General features: G+C 40.5%; 1 protein-coding gene across 2 annotated transcripts; it reads right to left on the bottom strand.

Annotated features, from left to right (window-relative positions):
• Window positions 1-931: 931 nt before the first annotated feature.
• On the bottom strand, window positions 932-18,718 carry rspo1 (R-spondin 1). Of its 2 annotated transcripts, XM_010885369.4 has the most exons (5): window positions 18,357-18,715; window positions 15,900-16,091; window positions 11,425-11,568; window positions 9,812-10,018; window positions 932-4,319 (listed from the first exon to the last, which is right to left on the bottom strand). In XM_010885369.4, the coding sequence occupies exons 1-5, from the start codon at window positions 18,454-18,456 to the stop codon at window positions 4,120-4,122; spliced, it is 843 nt and encodes a 280-aa protein (XP_010883671.2). In that variant the 5' UTR covers window positions 18,457-18,715; the 3' UTR covers window positions 932-4,119. The 2 variants fall into 2 exon arrangements, with proteins under 2 accessions (XP_010883671.2, XP_034145031.1); XM_034289140.1 differs by lacking the exon at window positions 9,812-10,018 and having other exon boundaries at window positions 18,357-18,718.
• Between the last annotated feature and the right edge of the window lie 682 nt (window positions 18,719-19,400).

Here is a 19,400-nt window from a genome sequence, read left to right as displayed (position 1 = left end):
ACAGTTCACACTACCGTTCTCCTGCCCTCCCTACGTATAATGAGAAACGTCTGTTTTTTATGCACACAGCGAAAGACTGGTATGGTAGGCCAGAGTAGACTCCTCCCCCCGGCTATGACACATCATTAGTTTCACAGCGTGGCCCAGCGCATGGAGTCTCCTTCACCTCCCATTGCTCAGAGCAACATATGGCTGGGAAACTGGCTGCCAACACTGTTGCCCCTAACTCGGGTCACCTGGATAAACCGACATTTCCCAAATTGACCCACAATCTAAGCAGTCTTATGCTTTGACAGTACTCTCTTAATATTTACACATTGTCTTTTCATAGTTTGTGTACACAGCCCAGCTCTGAATATAGCAGCAACACTCCCAGTGTGATTACACTCTGTTATTCTGCTCTTGTTGTGACACTGAATGAGATAAACCATGTAATAGACACTTAATGGAGGCAAAATATAGCAGTGGTGGAGATTGATTGAGGGGACTGTGCTGTGTTGTCAGATTTATGTCATTTTAATGTGGGTTTATGTGTTTTGGTTCAGTCTGTTCAGACTTTAGATTTGTACACTTTCCTCAGCAATGACCACCGTGTGAATGGTTGCTGAATCTTGAAGTTCCTTATATGCGGTTATTTTAAAGGCAAAGAGCCTATGAAGGTGAATCTGTTGTAAGAAGTATATTTACTGTTACGATAAACAAATTCAGCTCAATGGAGGAGAAAAGTAGGCAACCATATAATAATCTATTGAGTATACAGGCCAACTAACTTATGTGTGACAAAAGAAGACATTTTAGACATAAACTAAAAGCAAAAAGGAGATCAAAATAAAATACAAAAATCGAAATTACTAAAGTAATAATATTTTTCTTTGTATAGAAGGAAGAAAAACCGCTGTAAAATAAGCAATGATGGTGCTATCAAAAGTCATATGTTTACTGCATTAGAATTTTATTGAAACATTCACAGTAAGATATATCGTCATGATAGTAATAGTTATGATCAATGAAACTGATGTCGACATTTTCAGTACCACAAACCACAATATGAATGTAACATATACCTTTGAATTAAGCAAATATTTTGTTGGAAGCAAATAGACCCGGGAAAGCTAAACAAAACATGTGACAATGATTGCTCAAAGATTAGTGTCAAATGGTACAAAAGCTATGTCATATTATATCACAATGTGAGGATTTGCAGTAGATGTATAATGCAACGTTTCTTCCCACTGACAGAGTTAGCATAGGACACAGAGGCTGAGCAAGAAGTCGGACCCTGTTGCAGACATATATGACCTGCTGCAGATGGTTTACATATAACCAGAGGCGTAGGATTATTGAATTATTGACGCATTTGATACATAACTGTGCCCTTATAATGGTCTCTTTTGTTATCTATACATGAAATGTCTCATTTTACCAGATTGATACACACATACATACATACATAGGGTTTTACGGGCAGGAACAAATAAAAATACACCCACAAACTCTTCCACACAAATATATGTGATCATTACTTAGCAAAATACTTTTGTAAACATATACACACGCACAGACACACACATACAGTCTCTTCAGGATTCAGTGATTGTGTCATCACAATGTTTTAGCTAATTGAAAAGTTGCCTGCATATTATGAGGTGTCTTTCATGTTGGTCAAATCGCTGTACTACTTCTGAATTAAACAGTAAAACCTAGCATTATTATTGCATAAATCTAACTGGTCAAAATAGTACAAAGAAGGGTGTGCAATTTTAACAATCACTGCTCATTTTCTGCCTGATAAGTGTATATCAAGCCAAATGCCATCAAACGTTTTCACTCGTTAACACACGTTCAGGTCAAAGTGCCATGCAAAATGTCATAATTGTTTTAAACTAAAAACATTTTAGCTCAGAGATTTTTTTAAATTGAGAAATCCTAAAAAGACCACTTACAACCACAAGAAATATATTTTTTGAAACCTAACCTTTAGTGGAGAAGACACCAAAGCATAATTTAAGAAGAATTTAACTATTACATGAGTGAAGTTTAACTAACACCAGAACAGGATTCTGACTAATCCCTTTGAAGTTTTTGCCATGATTGTTGCTTGGTTGTTTTGGGGTAGATTCTCTACAAACAAGATATTGATTCAAATAGCTTTCCATCCAACCACTATTTAGTTCCAGTGCCTTTCATTATCAAATAGCAATAAAATATAAAGAATGGTAATACTATTAATATTCCCTACATCACTTACAACAACCACTACTTTGAAATATCTTGCCACGGTTCACAAAACATGAGGCAAGTCAAAATTAAAAGAGTTCAATCCTCACAAAACCCAAAAAACAACATCATGATTTGTTGTTTTTCTACACTACCGAATTCATTGAATGGTCCATTGATGGAAGGATTGTTGACATTTATTTATAATATGTATTGTACAATTGTGGTCCGGGACTTCTGCAAAAACACGCCAGTTTTTAAATCCTCCATTTTGGCTGGATGTGTAATAAGTTGTTTTTATGCGCATAATATGTAAGTTGAATCGTTATTATACCTCAGTTTGCCATGACATTTTATGTTTGAAAGTTAATGTTTTTGGTGACATTGGGCAAATATCAGCAAATAAAATACTTGAGGCCTCCACTTTCACTACCAGTTGCCAACAATCATGGAGTGCATCTTTAAAGCCTAATTTAAAACTAATTGTTATTATATTTCTGACACTTTGGCCTAATCCAGACCACCTTTAATAGTCCATGTAAAAGGTCAGAGAACACACACATGAAATTGCATAAATTGTTGTTGAATTTTATAAATCAGGCAATGGCTGTAAACCAAACAAAAAAGCAATAATTAAGAATTTAAATCAACTGGAGCTTTGATTAACCTGCATGGAAGATAATGTAAGTGTATCTTGCCCTGACGAACATTAAGAAGGATGATTTGAGAGGTCAAAAATCGACATGGATCATCGTTTAGATTTCAGAAGGTGGTTGAATCTTGGAGTTACCAAGTTGCCAAAACTAAAATTAGAGCCATTTGGATGTATTGCCAGAAGAAAGCCTCTACTCTCATCAATACATAAACATCAGCGGCTACATTTTTCTAAACACCACTGTAGCTTTGATTGGAACCAGATTCATGAGACAATAATAGAGATTTTTGCCACAAGCACCAGAGGTGGTTTTGACGTAAAAAGAGGAATAGTCATGCACAAATTAACCAAATCCATGTTGGAAAGTAAGGAGATGGAAATGTGATGTTGTGTGTCACCATCAAAACATTTAAGGAAAAGGCTCAGTCAGTGTTAACACGGCAAAGGAAGGGGGCACAAAGTACCAAATGCATTATAAACAAATAATCACATTTATTTCAAATGAATGAATAATTTTATAAATAATCAAATTATTTACTGATACATTTTGGATTTATTTATCTGGGTGGATTTCTATCATATTTTGACTCTAAGCTGACCAACAACCATACATTTTTTTTATGTTTGCTAATATTTACCCAGAACAGCTGGGATTTCTGGATGAAATTTCAACAATCCTTTCTTCACAGAATCATTCTATTGATTAAATTGTGTGAACAAATCATGTTTTTTTGTATGGGTTTTATGAGGAAAAACTGAAGAGCTTGTGATTAGAATTACATTTAAAAAAGCAATTAATGGATTAATAGACTAAAGACATCGTTGATCTCTGAAGTATCCATACTGAAACTCTCAAATATGGTTTAATCTACTGTTCACTGGGATCTCCATCTATAAAGTCCATGATTAGTCCAATAGGGGTGAAATTAAATGTTGACCCCACTGCAAGGCACAGAGTGCATTCGTAATTATTAAAGTACTGTGCCTCCAACCAACAAAACGCCATTCAGAAATGTCACTCCCTTCCAGACCCTCTTTTCCCTCGGATTATCAAGTCGTGTTTGTCTTATTGCAGCAATCCTCCAGTTCTCTTGGGGCATCTTCTACAATGCATAGCAGCATTCATCTTTTTCATCAGTTTGGTAAGGTCTCCCCTCTCCTCTGTCTCTTAATAAGCGTTAAAGCAGGTGGGTGTATCCTTGTTTTTGTCCCCCCTGGGCCACACCAAGTCCCCATGTAAGTAAGGCCTAGGTGACAGTAGTAGGGGTAAGGTTAGGTGTGGTGGTGGCCTGGCTTTGACCTTTTTTCCTCCTGCCTTTGCCCCCTTCTCTGCCGACTTCTCTGCTCCCCTCTCTGCCCGCCTCTTTACCCTCGTGGCTATGGCCATGACCGTTTTCTCTGTCTCGCCGCCTCTGCTGGTCCCGTCGCTCGCCCTTATTCTTCCTGTCTGAACAGAGTGAGAGAAAACAGACAAAAATGCACTATGAAGTGACTATGACACAAAAATAACTGGATAGTTGGTCTCAGCTTTAAAGAACAGGGCTTTCATGGCTTTGGTGTGTGCTTACACTACAGGAGGGTGAGATTGAGCTTGATAGAGCCTGACATGAGCCCAGACTCACAACATAGCACTCAGTGGCACGATATGGCACATTGGGTGGATTCCTTGATTCCTAGCAGGCTATTGTAATGCTGGATAATCGTCGCTAAGCCCCAGACACGCAGCACAGGATTCAGAGCCATTCATAGATGTCACCGTGATACAATACAGTGCTGCACCGTGGTGACAGGAAACACACAGCAGTGCGCCATAACGACAGACATAAAAAGAAAATAATCAAGCCTTTGTGACTTTGAGCCGGACACATCTTAACACCCGCAACAACGGCTGATGTCCATAATAGTCCATGTAAACAACTGGGAGCTGGTCGAGGTGAGATCTTCTCCTAATGTCTGCCTCCACTCCCCCAGTCCTCACTCTCTGCCAAACAAGCCCCCCTTCTTCCGTTCCCCTGCTTACACTCTCACTGTCTATGCAGGCTCCTCTTTCTGGAACCTCATCCGTCCAAAAATTCTCCCAAAATACAAACATCAATTAAGGGTAGCTTTCCAGGCACTCAGGATGGAAAAACAGTTCAGAAGGAGATGAAAGGGTAGATTTAAATTAGATCAACACTGGAGAAGTGGAGGGTCAGAGTCCTCACTGACATCTGGATACTGACATACACCGTGCTGTGTCAGGGCTTCTCGGGAACATCTCCCAAAACTATTTACTGAAGTTATTATGGGTTTTATTTCCTTTTTTACCTTAACCATCTAAATGGAAAATGGAGAATTAAAATGATTAGAGATTTTTGTCCAGAAATAACTTCCTGAATGGTGCAAGTGGGGGGGTTGTTGGTATAGGGGTTTCTGAAATCAAGAATACAGTTGTGCTCATAAGTTTGCATACCCTGCCAGAAATTGTGACATTTTGGCATAGATTTTGAAAATATGACTGATCATGCAAAAACTGTCTTTTATTCAAGGATAATGATCATATGAAGCTGTTTATTGTCACATGGTTGTTTGGCTCCATTTTAAATCATAATGATAACAGAAATCACCCAAATGGCCCTGATAAAAATGTGTCCTTGTTACGGGGGGGGGGGGGGGGGGGGCTCTACAGGCACAGGGAATCTTGTGAAAATTGATGGCAAAATGAATGCAGCATTTTATCAGAAAATACTAGCAGAAAATGTGCGTTCTTTTGCACGAAAACTGCGCATGGGACGCTCTTGGAGTTTCTAGTACGACAATGACCCTAAGCTCAAGGCCAAGTTGACCCTCCAGTGGTTAAAGCAGACAAAGTTGAAGGTTCTGGACTGGCCATCACAGTCTCCTGACCTTAATATCATCGAGCCACACTGGGGAGATCTCAAACATGCGGTTCATGCAAGACGACCAAAGACTTTGTATGACCTGGAGACATTTTGCCAAGACGAATGGGCAGCTATACCACCTGCAAGAATTCGGGGCCTCATAGACAACTTTTATATAAAAAAACTTGTTGCTAAAGGGGGCAATACACAGTATTAAGAACTGAGGTTATACAGGATTTTGAACAGGGGTCAGTCATTCTGTTATGACCTACAGTTGAATGTGAATCCCATAAGAAATAAAAAAACATGTGTTTTGCCTGCCCACCCATGTTTTCTTTACAAATGGTACACATATTACCAGTTCTCCAAGGGCATGCAAACTTTTGAGCACAACGGTATAACTTCAAATGCCAAATTAAAGAGGGGGGGAGTTCTGTTCATAGATGATGGTTTTGAGGATGAAGAAAGGGAGATAAAAGGGGTTAGATTTTGGAAGATAAATCTGGCATTATTTAAAATGATCTCAGAGCAAATAATACATTTAGGATGTGAAAAATTGCAATAATGAATAGCGAAAATATTATTATAATGCCTTGAAATAATTATATGGAGTGACTTGATTTTACAAATTTAGGTGACACTAGTCAAAAGTGACTAAAAGGAGTATACATTTTCATACTGCTCCCTCCTGCCCCATGGGAATCAAACCCATGGGGTTGTACAGGTAAACATAAAATAAGGGTGCATGGACAAACAGAAGATGACACAGTCTTAATTAAGGTTACTGCAGGCATCACGGCAACTACAGTCAACAATAGTTAGCTTCGCTGGAAGATATGTAACTTCGTATTTGCCGCCTATGTGAGTTGCTGACTCTGCTAACACTTTTAACAAACTTAAGAAATTATGCAAGTTTTTTTTTTGAGTAACGTCCAAGATAGAAATCATTGGTGCATAAACCCCTTAACAAATTGGATAGTTTTATTATTTATAGAGTTATTGGTTTAGTTATCGATTATTTTAGCTTATGTTGAGAAAAAGCATTAGCCCATGTGTGTGAGGTGTATACTTTTGCTTGAATCTTGATTTGTTTAAGACTACTGAAAAACACTCTGTGCGACTGATTTAGCCCATGGCAGTTACAGGTTAACCAGAATGTATGTTTGTGTCAAGTATCAGACAGTTGTTGTTTCTGTTGGGCTGATGAGCACCCCCGTGGTGATGGAAAACTCTGCAATTAGGCTGAGATGTTTCAACCTTGGAAGTTTAACTTGTGTGCGAGTCTCCATGTTCTCTAGAAACAGAGTCAACAGTCATTGCAAGGACCAGACAACATTGTTCAGGCTACGTTCCTGACAACAGGAAACACGGTTCCTTCTTGTTTGTTTGCTATTTCATATGATTATACATTTTCTAACTCCCATTTTTTTGCAGGCATATGCCTGTCTTCCATTTTGCACCACCTGCTCTGATAGCTTGTTTTTACAGTCATTAGTTTTGTGTTTATATGATAATATGCAACAGGAAAATACTCTAATTCGCACTATGGACTCATGCCCTGGTACAAACCCATAAAAATACCAGTTTGGCAGTAGACCGGCAAACATCTGTATATTTAATGTTGTTCATATTTTGAATAAAGTTACCCCAGAAACTAAATTGGTTTCAATTAACATTCCCATTGGTTCTTTAATGGGGATCTGGCAAAGCGCAGGTGTGCCGTTTATTTCCGTTAGTTTGGTAAAAACAAGGCAGAGACAGGCCCAACACAGTAGTCCACTAACTAGAAGTAGTTGATGTTATTTTTCTCAAGACATGAGGGGGCCAAAGTCATTAAAGCATCTGTCACTATTGGCTCCTGACATCAGGGGCTGTGTCACATTTCTTAGAAAACTGTTGACAAGACTTGATAACTAGCTTTGAAAAAGTACACATGTGTTGCCTGCCTTGAGTAAATAAACACTTTCTGGGAGATACATTTATCCTGCTAAAGAAAAAAAAGAATGGAGACCATTTTGGAATTTGGAAGACATTTGTTTCTGTTTAGAGTAATGTGCTTTAGTCAGTGAACCTGGGGAATTACAATAAGGGTCCTTCTACATAGAGTGCAGTGCAGGACATAGACTGATGCTCTCACTGTGTAAGGACTTAATTAGCCCTCTGACAAGCCCGCTAATGGGCCGAGGGAGACTCCATCAATTTATGACAGCCATAATTGCAGCTGCTCTCCATCCAAGCTAAACAACTATGTCCTGACAAAGGCAATCACGCATTTAGCAAATTCTGTTTTCGTGCGAGTCCATTTGTAAAATGCTACAGGAAGGAAAAAGTGGAGAGTGTGGCCAAATCAACACAAAGCGTGAGATCCGCAGACCAGTAAATCACGGGTGTTATACAAGCACTGCCCCCCGTGCTTTTTTTTACAGCAGCCCTGTCGGCCAAGTCTTGCAGATGGATCCACGGCCTCGCTAATTTAGCACATGGTGAGTTTTTAGGCACATGAAATAGGTCTACTTTGAGGTCATGACACCCAGAACCTATGAGTTAATTCACATGAGAAGAACATTAGCTTGTTCTGTGCCTTAGTGAGAGATCATTACTCATTTTCACAACAGTGTATTCTGACACCCGAATAGGGAAAACAAGTTGAAGCTAACATCTCTCAGCGTATAACTGTCAACGTCTCACAACTCAGCCTGGACTCACATCATAGAACTCCTTCAAGATATAGGGTGACTTTTCTCATGCCACTCTGTCGTTCCAACATGGCATCCCCTTCCTCCTTCCTAATTTCCTCTCCTTACACAAAGGCGCTCACTTCATTTTGAAATTTGGCAGGAGATACCACACTCAATGGGGCAGTTTATAATATTTCACCGTTAATTATTCTTCTGAATCCGTGGTGGAAATTCTTTCCAGGATGCAGGCGTCACACAGTAAATTCTCTTCTCATTTCTCAAACAGTGCTGTCATGGTCCTGTCCAGCATGTAACAAGCCAACTCCACCCTGAAGAATTACACAGCCAAAGTTCTTATACCGTACATACATCCCTCCCTCTGGGGATTTTTCTACTTTTATATAAGACTGTCTCTGTGCATTTCATTTTAGATACCGTAAAACCGACATAATTATTTGTTGAAAGTTTTCCCTCAAAATCGTAGCAGACCCTTAATCTCAAAAGCATCAGTAAATGACATTTTGAAATATATTTTAGTTAAAACTCTGAAATGGAACACCTGATTTAATTAAACAAAGTCTTCATGATTAGTTGACTTATTGAATCGGATGTGGTAGTTTAAGGTAAAACCCGAAACACAAAGCTCCTGTGGGGCTCAATAAAAGGTTTGGAAAAAACCCGACTTAGAGTATGAAAATCTGTTGTGAATCAAATGTTATCGGGCAGATTGCTAGTTTAGCAACTTTAGCCAGCTCCGAAACAAGATGGAGGATGAATGATAAGAGCTAGAGCAAACATGTCAGAGCCGTGTAAACCTTTCGCCTCGGTGAAATTCAAAACAAATAGTCCAGGCCTGGGCTCTGATCGTTGTCCAACACTGTAGTGCACTGCATGGCATCCTCCCATCTGCCGTTGCTGGTTTGCCTGACTGTTTGTTTACTTGGTTCCCAGTCAGAGTCTCAGTGTCCCTCTGTGAGTTAAACAGAGCCATACTAAACCAACACTTTTGAGGTACTAGGTCATTGTCATTCCGCCTGGGATTGGTCTTCTGTTGTGTACCAGCTCAAACATCCATTTCAGTGACAAAAAAAGGCCTTGTTTAGAGCTGGATGTTTGCGACTTTGTGAGAAAGATGCTACTAACTGTATTAACTGTGTTGTTCTATTCTATCAGATTCATAGTTGTGGTGATTATACCTTATAATAATTATTTTTATTTTTGCATACCTTCTTATCATGCCTTGTCATACATGATCGTAACATATTATGCATTAGTGTACCTTATTGCATTGCACCATTCCTTATAATGTTTAGAATTCCTTTGCATATTCCTTTGTATTTACCAACCTTGATTCCCTCTCTGTTTCCACTACTACGCAACGTATCTGTGGTAGTTCATACCTGCTTTTCCACAAGGTGTCTTCTGAACTGTGCACTTTTGTCTCTCCGTCTGTGCAGCACAGGGCCGTGGGGAGGACCCAGAGAACGTGTCAGGGCTGGGGGCCTGAAGAGGCTCTTGCACTCTGGTCTGTGTGCCTTTCTTAAAGCCACACGTTTTGTTTTTCTTTGTACAGGGACCCCACAGGCTCCATTCACCCATTTCACATTCTACAGGTGGGATAGGAGAGAGGTGAGGTACAGTACAGCGTGCACACTTTCCAGCAAGCCCTAAGGGAAACACAGTAAGCTTTTCATTTCAACTTGATTAAAATTGAGAAGGAAATGCAGTCAAAATTATCTTGCCCCAAATCAGACATTCATCATTTGGCCTTGTCAAGCCCAAAGCCTCTATGTAACCAATTCTGTCCAGTTGATTTGGAGAGCTTAACTATTTTACCCTTAGTGACATGCTGTTGAGTTTAAGTCAGGACTCCATCTGTCAAGAGCTGCTCTCCTTTTTTGTGAATGGGGGTTGGGAGAGGGACTTAAATGAGCAAAACAATGACTGCCAAAAACAATGACTGAAAGAAATTACAGAATAGTTGATCAGAGCAGCTGAATTGAGCGTTTGGTGGAAGGTAAGGGAGCAGGGGTAATGCCAAAATGTCACCCTGGGGGTTGAGGGCTCCTCTCAGAGGAGCCTGGCTCCCTGAGGGAGCGAGCCAGCAATAGCCTTGCATAGTAATGCTATTAGTGCTCTGTTTGCTTACTTATGACAGATATATTTTCAAAAGAAATCTATAAAACCTCCTTATCATCCAGCAGTCCTCCCTCCAAATTTCCTCTCGCTCACTGGTAATTGAGGAACAGCAGAAAAAGAAACATGAAAAAAAAGGAGGCGAACTAAACAGAACACAGCTTCTTCACAGTACTGAAGTGTTTGTTGAACTGAACTTTCATATGGCAGGCGATATTAATCTGACAGGCAGAACATACTTGGCTGCTGATAGCTGAAGGGGATTTATTATATCATGTGTGAAAGGTTAGGGTGAACGGGGTATGTTATGGGGTCAAATATGCAGCCCACACCTGAGACAAATTTAAGACTTTGGGACAGGCTCTCATTGCAAGAATTCACCCTGACAACATTACATTGGAAAAGGTAGCCAAACTCTTAAGGGGATAGTTCAGGATTCTGGCCATGAAACCCTTTATCTTCCTCCCCTGGGTCAGATGAGCTCAGGAAAACCATTTTTGTCTTTGTGCAGTCTGAAAAAGTTGCTATCTACTGTTTGTGGACCAGCATTCGCATTATTAGTTTAAGCCTATAGGAAAATCTTCTGGTAAACTTCTGGTTATTGCGCATTTAGTGCACTACACTTGAAAAATAGTGTCCAGGCGTTAATTAGCTAAAGCTCCTCACTGCTGAAATCCTGAACTATCCTTAAATGTTATTCTGTATGCTTCTATATTGGTAGTATGGAACCTAATATTCTCTGTGAACAAACATTTTAGCTATTTTATGTGAATGCGAAGATATGCCAAAAGGCAAATACCCTTAATGTCCTAGTTCCACTTCAGAGTTAGCGGTGAGTAAAGCTGTGGCGGTGGGGGGGTGGGGGGACACCACCTACCTACACACTCCATTGTCCCGTTGGTGGTGCTGAGGCCCTCGGGGCAGCTGATGTAACATCGCCCTCTGTGTGAATAGAAGCCCTCCTTACATTTTGTGCAAAAATTTCGATTGAAACACGCCTCACAATTCTCTATTTTACATTCTGAAAGAAAAAACAAAACAAAAAACATGAGAAAATTGAAAGAACACTGTCAGTTTATATTTGTTGTAGTAGCATACTGACCATTTGGCATTAACAGACAGCATTATACATCCATGTTCATTACACTGATTTGAAGCAATATTGTTAATTTGGAATATTACTGTATTACTATACAGTACAAACACATCAAAGTAACGTTTACAGTGTTTCTGCTACATTAAGAGAATCTATCCTCCTTGGGAAGGACAAGAATGTTGATTTATTTTTCCTATGAGAGATTGATTAGTGATAAAACAATAGGAATAGACTCTTTGGGGGGATTTTGCATGATTAACAGTCTTGTCTTAAAAGCATATACTACTGCTATATTCTGTGAAATCGGGTGTGAATTGGGTATGGGCCAAGAGTGGAGAATGTGTCAGAGGATTCTCAAGTCTCCATACACCTCTGGCTTGTTGAAAACACTCAAAGAAAAAGGTACTTTAAATTAGTTGTAATTATGCACACGGGAAAATGAAAATCAGACCTCAGAAGACTATGAAGAGTCCCCTTTTCTCATCCCAATCCTTTTCCAAATCCCTTTTTTCAGAAAGAAAAATAGGCATGATAAGAGAAAGACAATGATTAAATACATCTCAGCTACAAAACACTAGACTACCCCATAAGCAAATGAAATAAAGAATGTCTAGTGGGCTGTTGACTTGCCATGAGTTCAAAACAAGCTAAAGGGAAGAATACTCGCTGAATTTTTATGTTCTAATCTTTCCCCTGAATTATTACTTTGACGTTAGTGATGTTTGGAGCGAATACTGTTACACATGTAGCTGTAAAGTAATACAAATGTGGCTAACAAGACATCTTGGGGATTTTGAGATAACAGCAGCAGGTAAGCCATGGAGCAAGAGGTGGAGGAGACCAGCATGCACAGAGGCTTTTCAGGATGCAGTACACAACATTGAAACAATAACTGCTAAGGTTTCGCTAATTTCAAGTGACGGTAGAACATGTGCGAAATGTAGTGAAAAGAGTGTGCCAGAACTTTGGTGGTTTTGATCCAAATTGGCCTCTTTTCCCCAAAACTTCTCCCCAAGCAACTAGAAGACAGACATGCTCATAAGTTACGGCTCTGTGTTAACGGTTACAGGCAGTACAAATGTTTCTCAGGCTATTTCAAAAACTGTAGTTCACTATGTATTGTCACGTCTTGAGGAGCAGTGTGCTCAATGTTGCATGAGGTTACAAAGTTGCCCTGTTGGCTCCTACTCTGTGAGGTGTAGCCTCATATCAACCGTTGTGGTTTCATGTGTAATCAATGCTATCTGAGACAGTAACTTATTACAGTTGTATTACTGACCAGGCCTCTATAATTGCTGGAATGAGTAGGACACACAGTGTACCAGTCTGAGTTATTCCAACCCAACTCTTCGGCTGATTAACAGTGAGCTTTCTCTACTGCAAAGGAATTAGGACTCCTTTCAGGCAAGCTGTGTAAATCTATATGCTATCTAATCCCCTCAGTATAAGGGCGATGAAATATACAGGTTCAGCGTTGGGGTAACACTTGTCAGGTGCTTCTGACAACTACAACACATTACTGCTTGCGAGGAAGCCTACTTGCAAATCAGAGTCATTAAGGCATGCAAGACCTTCTTTATTTTGAAACAGAAAATGAAAACTATGTTTCCTCATTGGAGGAGTCCAGTTGTTCAACCCATTTATAGTCAGATTTCTTGGTTTAATGTCCGGAATATATGAACTGACTTGTTGTGATGTTGTGATATTTAAACAGTGAAAGTAAATTAATATGGACTGTTAACTGGCTTTCATAAAGCCTTGCAAAAACAGACAAACAGCAGTGCATTAGAAATGTTTTTGTTTGGTGTTTGGTCGTGTTTTCCACCCACAAGTAAAAGAAACCAGACCAGAGGCAGAGGCTCTTGGCAAAGCCGGTTCAGAAACAATGCGTTTTAGGCCACCGAAACCACCGGTGCTTGTTGACATTTACTTTGTTCACAAACATTGGAGTAAAACACACTGGTATTTTGGGTTCTGATTAGGCACAACAGTTAAACTGAGCGTACATTCATACGTTTTATTCTTCAAGAATCAATGGATGAAACTATACTTTTAGGTCAAATAAAACTATCTGAACATTACCGCCGTGTCTCAATAAAACTTACCTGAACATTACCGCCGTGTCTCAGTTGATGGCCAATCTCAAGCTTGACGGATACCCTCTATTAATATCTGAGTTTTTGTGTTGTTTCATTAATCAAACTATGGAAATATGTGTAATGTTACCGGTAATTTTTCCCTAATGTTTAAATATTCGTTTTGCCATACATTAACATTCTCAGTAAGTTAGCAAAAACGTAAAGGACCCCCCGGTCTCATGGTTATACTTATCACCTTTCTTTATCTTTGGTTGATAAACTAATATCAGCTCCGGGCAGCGCCCACTAAAGTTAGCTAACTTTGGGCAACGTAAATTCTATAAAGTTTTAACACAATAATTTTGACCGGTTGTCAGCACTCCCCAGGATATGTTAAGACGTTCTATCCCATAGAGTTCTATCCATATCATTCGTTTTTGTGTCAGGCGTATTATTTTCCTTTTAGAAAAATATGACTGCTATGTTGGCTGCGTGTTGGTACCTATAACCCTTGTCCCGATTTGAAAGCTTGCTACGTCGTTAATTTCGTAGTGTAGATCTTCAAACCATTCCAATGAGGAAATAAAGCAATAAACACTGTTTGGTCTTAATGTAAGTAAATAAAAGCGCGGTCTGACAAGTGTTTGTTACTTCTCTCGTATCTAGATCTTTTAATGGTGCGTTCTAACAATACGTTCTAATCGCACCAGTGTGAACGTACTGATTAATGTCAAATTAATTCCATATACGTCACACCGGTCTGTTTGCAAATTGTTCCAGGGATGTCCATGAAGTCCCTTGCTCATCCCAAAATGTACAACCTCTTGGTTCACCTCTTTCAGAACTTCCTACTACAACCCCATGTATGTGTCAATGACAGATCTACAACTACTTAAAATCACTAATGTCTAAGAGATATTTTAATATTACTATATTCAAATATACAACATTCCCTTTCTTGGGAAGGGAATGATGATGCAATCTGCAACAATTCTATTGATCCTCAACTCATGGTTCAGTCATTTCATTGAGCTACAGACTGAGATTGCAACAGGCCCATTTACATTTGATTCTGCTTGCCTCTCTTTATGTGACAATTGGTTTTGTAAAAACATTTAAAATAGAAACTGCTAGGAGGCACCCAGGTGAAGTTTAGCACGCAGCCACGAATAAAGAACGTGGACACGCTGGAAGCGATTTCAAGTTATTAGCTAATTCATTTTAGTATATAGCTAGCTAGCCCCAGTAAGTGTGAGACAACAGATTTTAACATATTTTACAAGCAATATGAGGATACATTGTAAATGACAGCTGTGGACCACCATCACCATCCAATATGGCTTACACTATTTCCAAGGTTCTGAGAGGAGCTGGCTAGTGTCCACCGCAGACTTAGAGGTATTTTGCTAAGCTAACCAAATGCTACATAAAATTTATTCAGACGCCACACAAAGACAAACAAATGGCATTTATGAATGTCTTATCAGATACCAAAGCAGTATCCCTCTAAAAGCATTCTCTTTGTCTTTCCCACTTTCCTTCATCTATCAATAAAATCATAAATTGACATAAAATATATCTTAAACTGGTTGTGCGGGTGTGTTTTGTGATGTTTCGGTACAGTTCTGGAACATACTGGGAACTAGACAAAAACATCCAAGGGACCAAGACGTTACCATAAATTTAAAGATCATTGGACAGAGGAATGTTTTTTTCTACATCAAATGTGTCAACAACATTCACTTATTATATTCTCAAAAGCATGGCAGATTTCATGTGACATTAGTGGAATATTTCCTTAACCAATCATAAAAGTGGACACTGGAATATTTTGAAGTGTTCCAAGAAAACATTTTTAGAACATTAATATTGAATATATGTTATCCATTTTATGGGTAATCACTTTTCAACATTAAGGGAATGCTTACTTGGAAACTGGCCTTGCACATCACTGAACCATTCCTAGAAAATCATTAGAGGCCAGTTTTTCAGACACAGTGTAAAGCTACTCTTAGACAACAAAAAAATGTAACTCAGTGGAGAATCGCTTTTTTTCCAGGTTTAGGCTTAATCCATGTTTGTAAATCCAGCACTAGGTGTTTCCTTGTCTGTACACACCATGGTCAACAAAAACATTGAACATTTTATAAACAATGAAGTCTAAGAATCTCAACTCACGGATACATCTGTTGGTATCGGGATTGCGCATGCCAAAGTATCCTTGTGGGCACGAAGCGAAGCACACTCCTATCTGACGGATGTCATTACGCTCCAGGAGAATGAAGAGCTTTGGCTTACATTTCAGACACCCATTGTCATCTGAACATCGTTCACAGCCATTCGAGCAAGATAGCGGCCCCTCAGTGCTAACTGTGGAAAGACAGGGAGAAAGAGAGAGAGAGAAAGAGCAGTCTTTAAAATCCAGCACATTAAATCCTTGTTATCAAAGTAAATATACCCTCAGCCTGTTATCAAAATAAGTAGAGAAATACATTTAAATAATAGTATTTATCTGGTAGACGCAAACACTAGATTCAGCACTGACAGTATCATTGAGGACATGGCCCTTGTCTAGTTCTGTACCACATAGCCATAAACCGGGCAGTCGTTTGTCTTCTACTGGCATGGGTTAATGTTGCAGCTAATCTCACCAGGGGCCGTGCCAAACATCTTTGTTTGAACAGTTTTCTCACTGTTTACTTGAAACTGCTCACCGGAGATCCTAAACAGATTTTTGGTGGAGAAGCCCGGGTGTTTGGATCTGACAGCCCGCGATGGTCGATTCCACATCAGGCCATGACATCACAAAGCAGCCACCCCCCCCCCCCCCCCCCCCGGGGTCAAGAAAGAGTGACTTGGCCGTCTGGATCTCACCAATTACACTACAGTGCTGGCCAAGAAGGGAAATGCACAAGTCCCTTCCCAACGCCTCGGAGCAGAGTGCTTTTTGGTCTTTGAACCATTCACCCACGAAGTAAAACATAACGACGTAACAGTCTTACTAGACCACAACTACCCCATGTGCATTTGCATATGTCCCAAATGCAAGCCCATGATTATACTTCATATGCTTGTATTCCTATTCCCTTGGCTTTCAAAAAGCTTGAAACCATGCTCCACTGCAGCCAGTAGTTTAAATGATTGCACAAAAAAGTGTCAAAGTGCACATCCTGTTTCCAGGCGACGTTGGGTGACGTTTCATCAGTTCTGACTAATATTGGATATCAGTCCAATATTTAAACACTCACACTGCAATCAATCCATGTCCTAGAGAAACAAGATGGTAAAAAGTTGTATAAATGCTCTCCCTCTAATCCAGGGTTTCTTAAACTACGGGTTAGTGGTGGGTCGCTACGTGTCAGAATAAATGTATAATGATTTAATTAACAGTGGAATTGATTTGGTCAAGCCTGTTTAGTGCGCTCTGTGCTCTACACTGTTCAGATCAGCTGCGCGAGGGGGAGGGAAGATCACTCCGTAACACACACCACGTGGGGCTGTCATAGCACCAAATGATGCGCTGTCACTCACTGTTAGCATCAGTTTTTGTGAATCAATCACAATGAAATGCGAGAACTGTGATGACTTTCTCCCGCTCAGTTTCACAAAAACGTTTAGAAATAACGTGGAGCACCCCCAATGTGTTCTGTTTGCGGTTGTACTTAGTGATGAGTCTCTAAAAACTAACAAATTACAATGACAACTCGCGACCAAACATCCACAGGATGAAGGCAAAACCAGTTTGCAGATTCCATGCAAGTTACTTAGTCTTTCTTATTATTTCAGTCTCTAGAGATGGCTCTAGAGACTGAAAGAAAAAAGAAAAGACAGAAAACAAACCCGACAAATTTTTACAAGCACAGTTCACCTGCCATTAAGTAATTCCAGGATTAGTTACATAATTTGTTGGTCATTTATTATCACACTTATCCTTTACAGAATTATTTTATGTAATGTCAAACAAATATGAGAAAAAAGTTAAAAAAGGGAAGCCTGTTCTGACTAAAACTCAATTAAATTCTGACCTCTCTTGACTGCTTGGATGTTTTTCTGAGTTGTAATTGTTGAAGGGGAAAAACTGGCATCCCCTAAAAGCTCTTCTAAAGGAGAAGGCATTATCTTAAACCAGTGATAACACCTTGCACTGAGATTCACCCCACTCCGAGGGCATATGTTCCAGAGTAAACTTGTCTTTGTGTGTGTGTGAGGTCAGAAAAGTGCTCATAAAACAGCTCGAATACTAAACAATGCTACATGTTCCAACAACCGTGAGCTAAAGAGAGTGTCAGAGAGTCATTCCCCTCAGTGTCTGATATGGAGAAAACCATGGCCGTAAACCCGGGGTGAATCCGCCTAAAACCCTGCTGTAAACATTCTTAATACCCATAAAAGCTCAACATAAACGCGGTGAGGCGTAATCACAAAAAGAGGAAGATAAGAGGGTCATTCAAAGGAAACTGTGAAGCCACCATAATCCATCTAATGAGGAGAGAGAAAAATAAACAAAATGTAATCTTTACCGTGGCAGTTAAATGTTTATAAGAAAAGAGCTCTTCAAGCCAACGGACCGCTCCACACAAACCAGAGAAAGAGGAGAGAGGAAGATAGGAATGATTGAGAGATTAGTGAACTCACTCCGTCTTTGCCTCCTCGCCTTGGAGAGCTTGAGGCCGCTGTCGCTGTGACCCATGGAGCCGAGAAAGACAATCGCCAGAGACACCAGTCCCAGCTGCATAGTCCCTGATGCTGCCCGGCTGAGCGGGATCCCCCCTGCAGGCAGACTGATCAGGCGGGGGGGCCCCCTTCCACTCTGTGACAGGTGGATGACTCTGCCGCCGCTGCCGTCGCCGCTGCTCCTCCCTCAGCTGATGCTGGGTCTCACTCTCTCTCCCTCGGTCTCTCTCACGATTTCTCTTTCTACTGGTTGCTGTGGCCGTGACTCCCGTCGGCGCAGGGCGAAGCTGCTACAAGTCCAAACATGCCCAGGGCACAAGCCATAACGGTGTCGGGGGCGTAGCTTGGGGGTGGGGGGTGGGGCGGGCGAGGGGGGGGGGGTGGTGGTTGAGGGTTCGAGGGTCAGTCTAAGATGTAACGGAGAGATGCAAGGAGTTGGAGTGGAAGAGGAAATAAAGGAAAGGAGAGTGTGGTTCTGCTGTCAGTTCAACCCATGAAAACATGAACTGGTGAGCAGAGGAGAGGGCAGGCCTTCGTTGGAGAGGGGAGGCATTCGGAGGAGAGGGGAGGCCGTCGGAGGAGATGGGAGGCCGTCGGAGGAGAGGGCAAAGGAGCGTTTGGTGCGAGTAAGCAATCTGGTGATGGAGAAAGGTTCTGGACTGCTACGCGTGACAACGCATCCCTCTGTGCCAGAAGCTGCTGGGGAAGGAGAGAGAGAGAGAGGAGTTGGAAGGTGGGAAGAGGTGGGTGGTGATGGGGAGAGTAAAACAATGAGACATGAGCTCTAAAACACCAAGCCATTAAGTTGGCATGTCAAGAGAAAATCCACTTTTTGGCCATGACTAAAACAGATACAGGATTTTGTAACAAGAAGGGAAATTAAATCCATTTTGACCATGGCAACCAACAGCGAATCAATGATAAGTGCTGGAATTCAAAAACAGTAACTTGACTCTACTGTTTTTAAAACACTGTGAGGAAAAATGCATTGAAACCTTTCCAGGG

The sequence above is a fragment of the Esox lucius genome, chromosome 20 (genome assembly GCF_011004845.1).
Source record: "Esox lucius isolate fEsoLuc1 chromosome 20, fEsoLuc1.pri, whole genome shotgun sequence".
Taxonomy (NCBI): Eukaryota; Metazoa; Chordata; class Actinopteri; order Esociformes; family Esocidae; genus Esox; species Esox lucius.
Note: the sequence above shows the minus strand (reverse complement) of the source record. Positions and strands in the feature narration are given on the sequence as shown.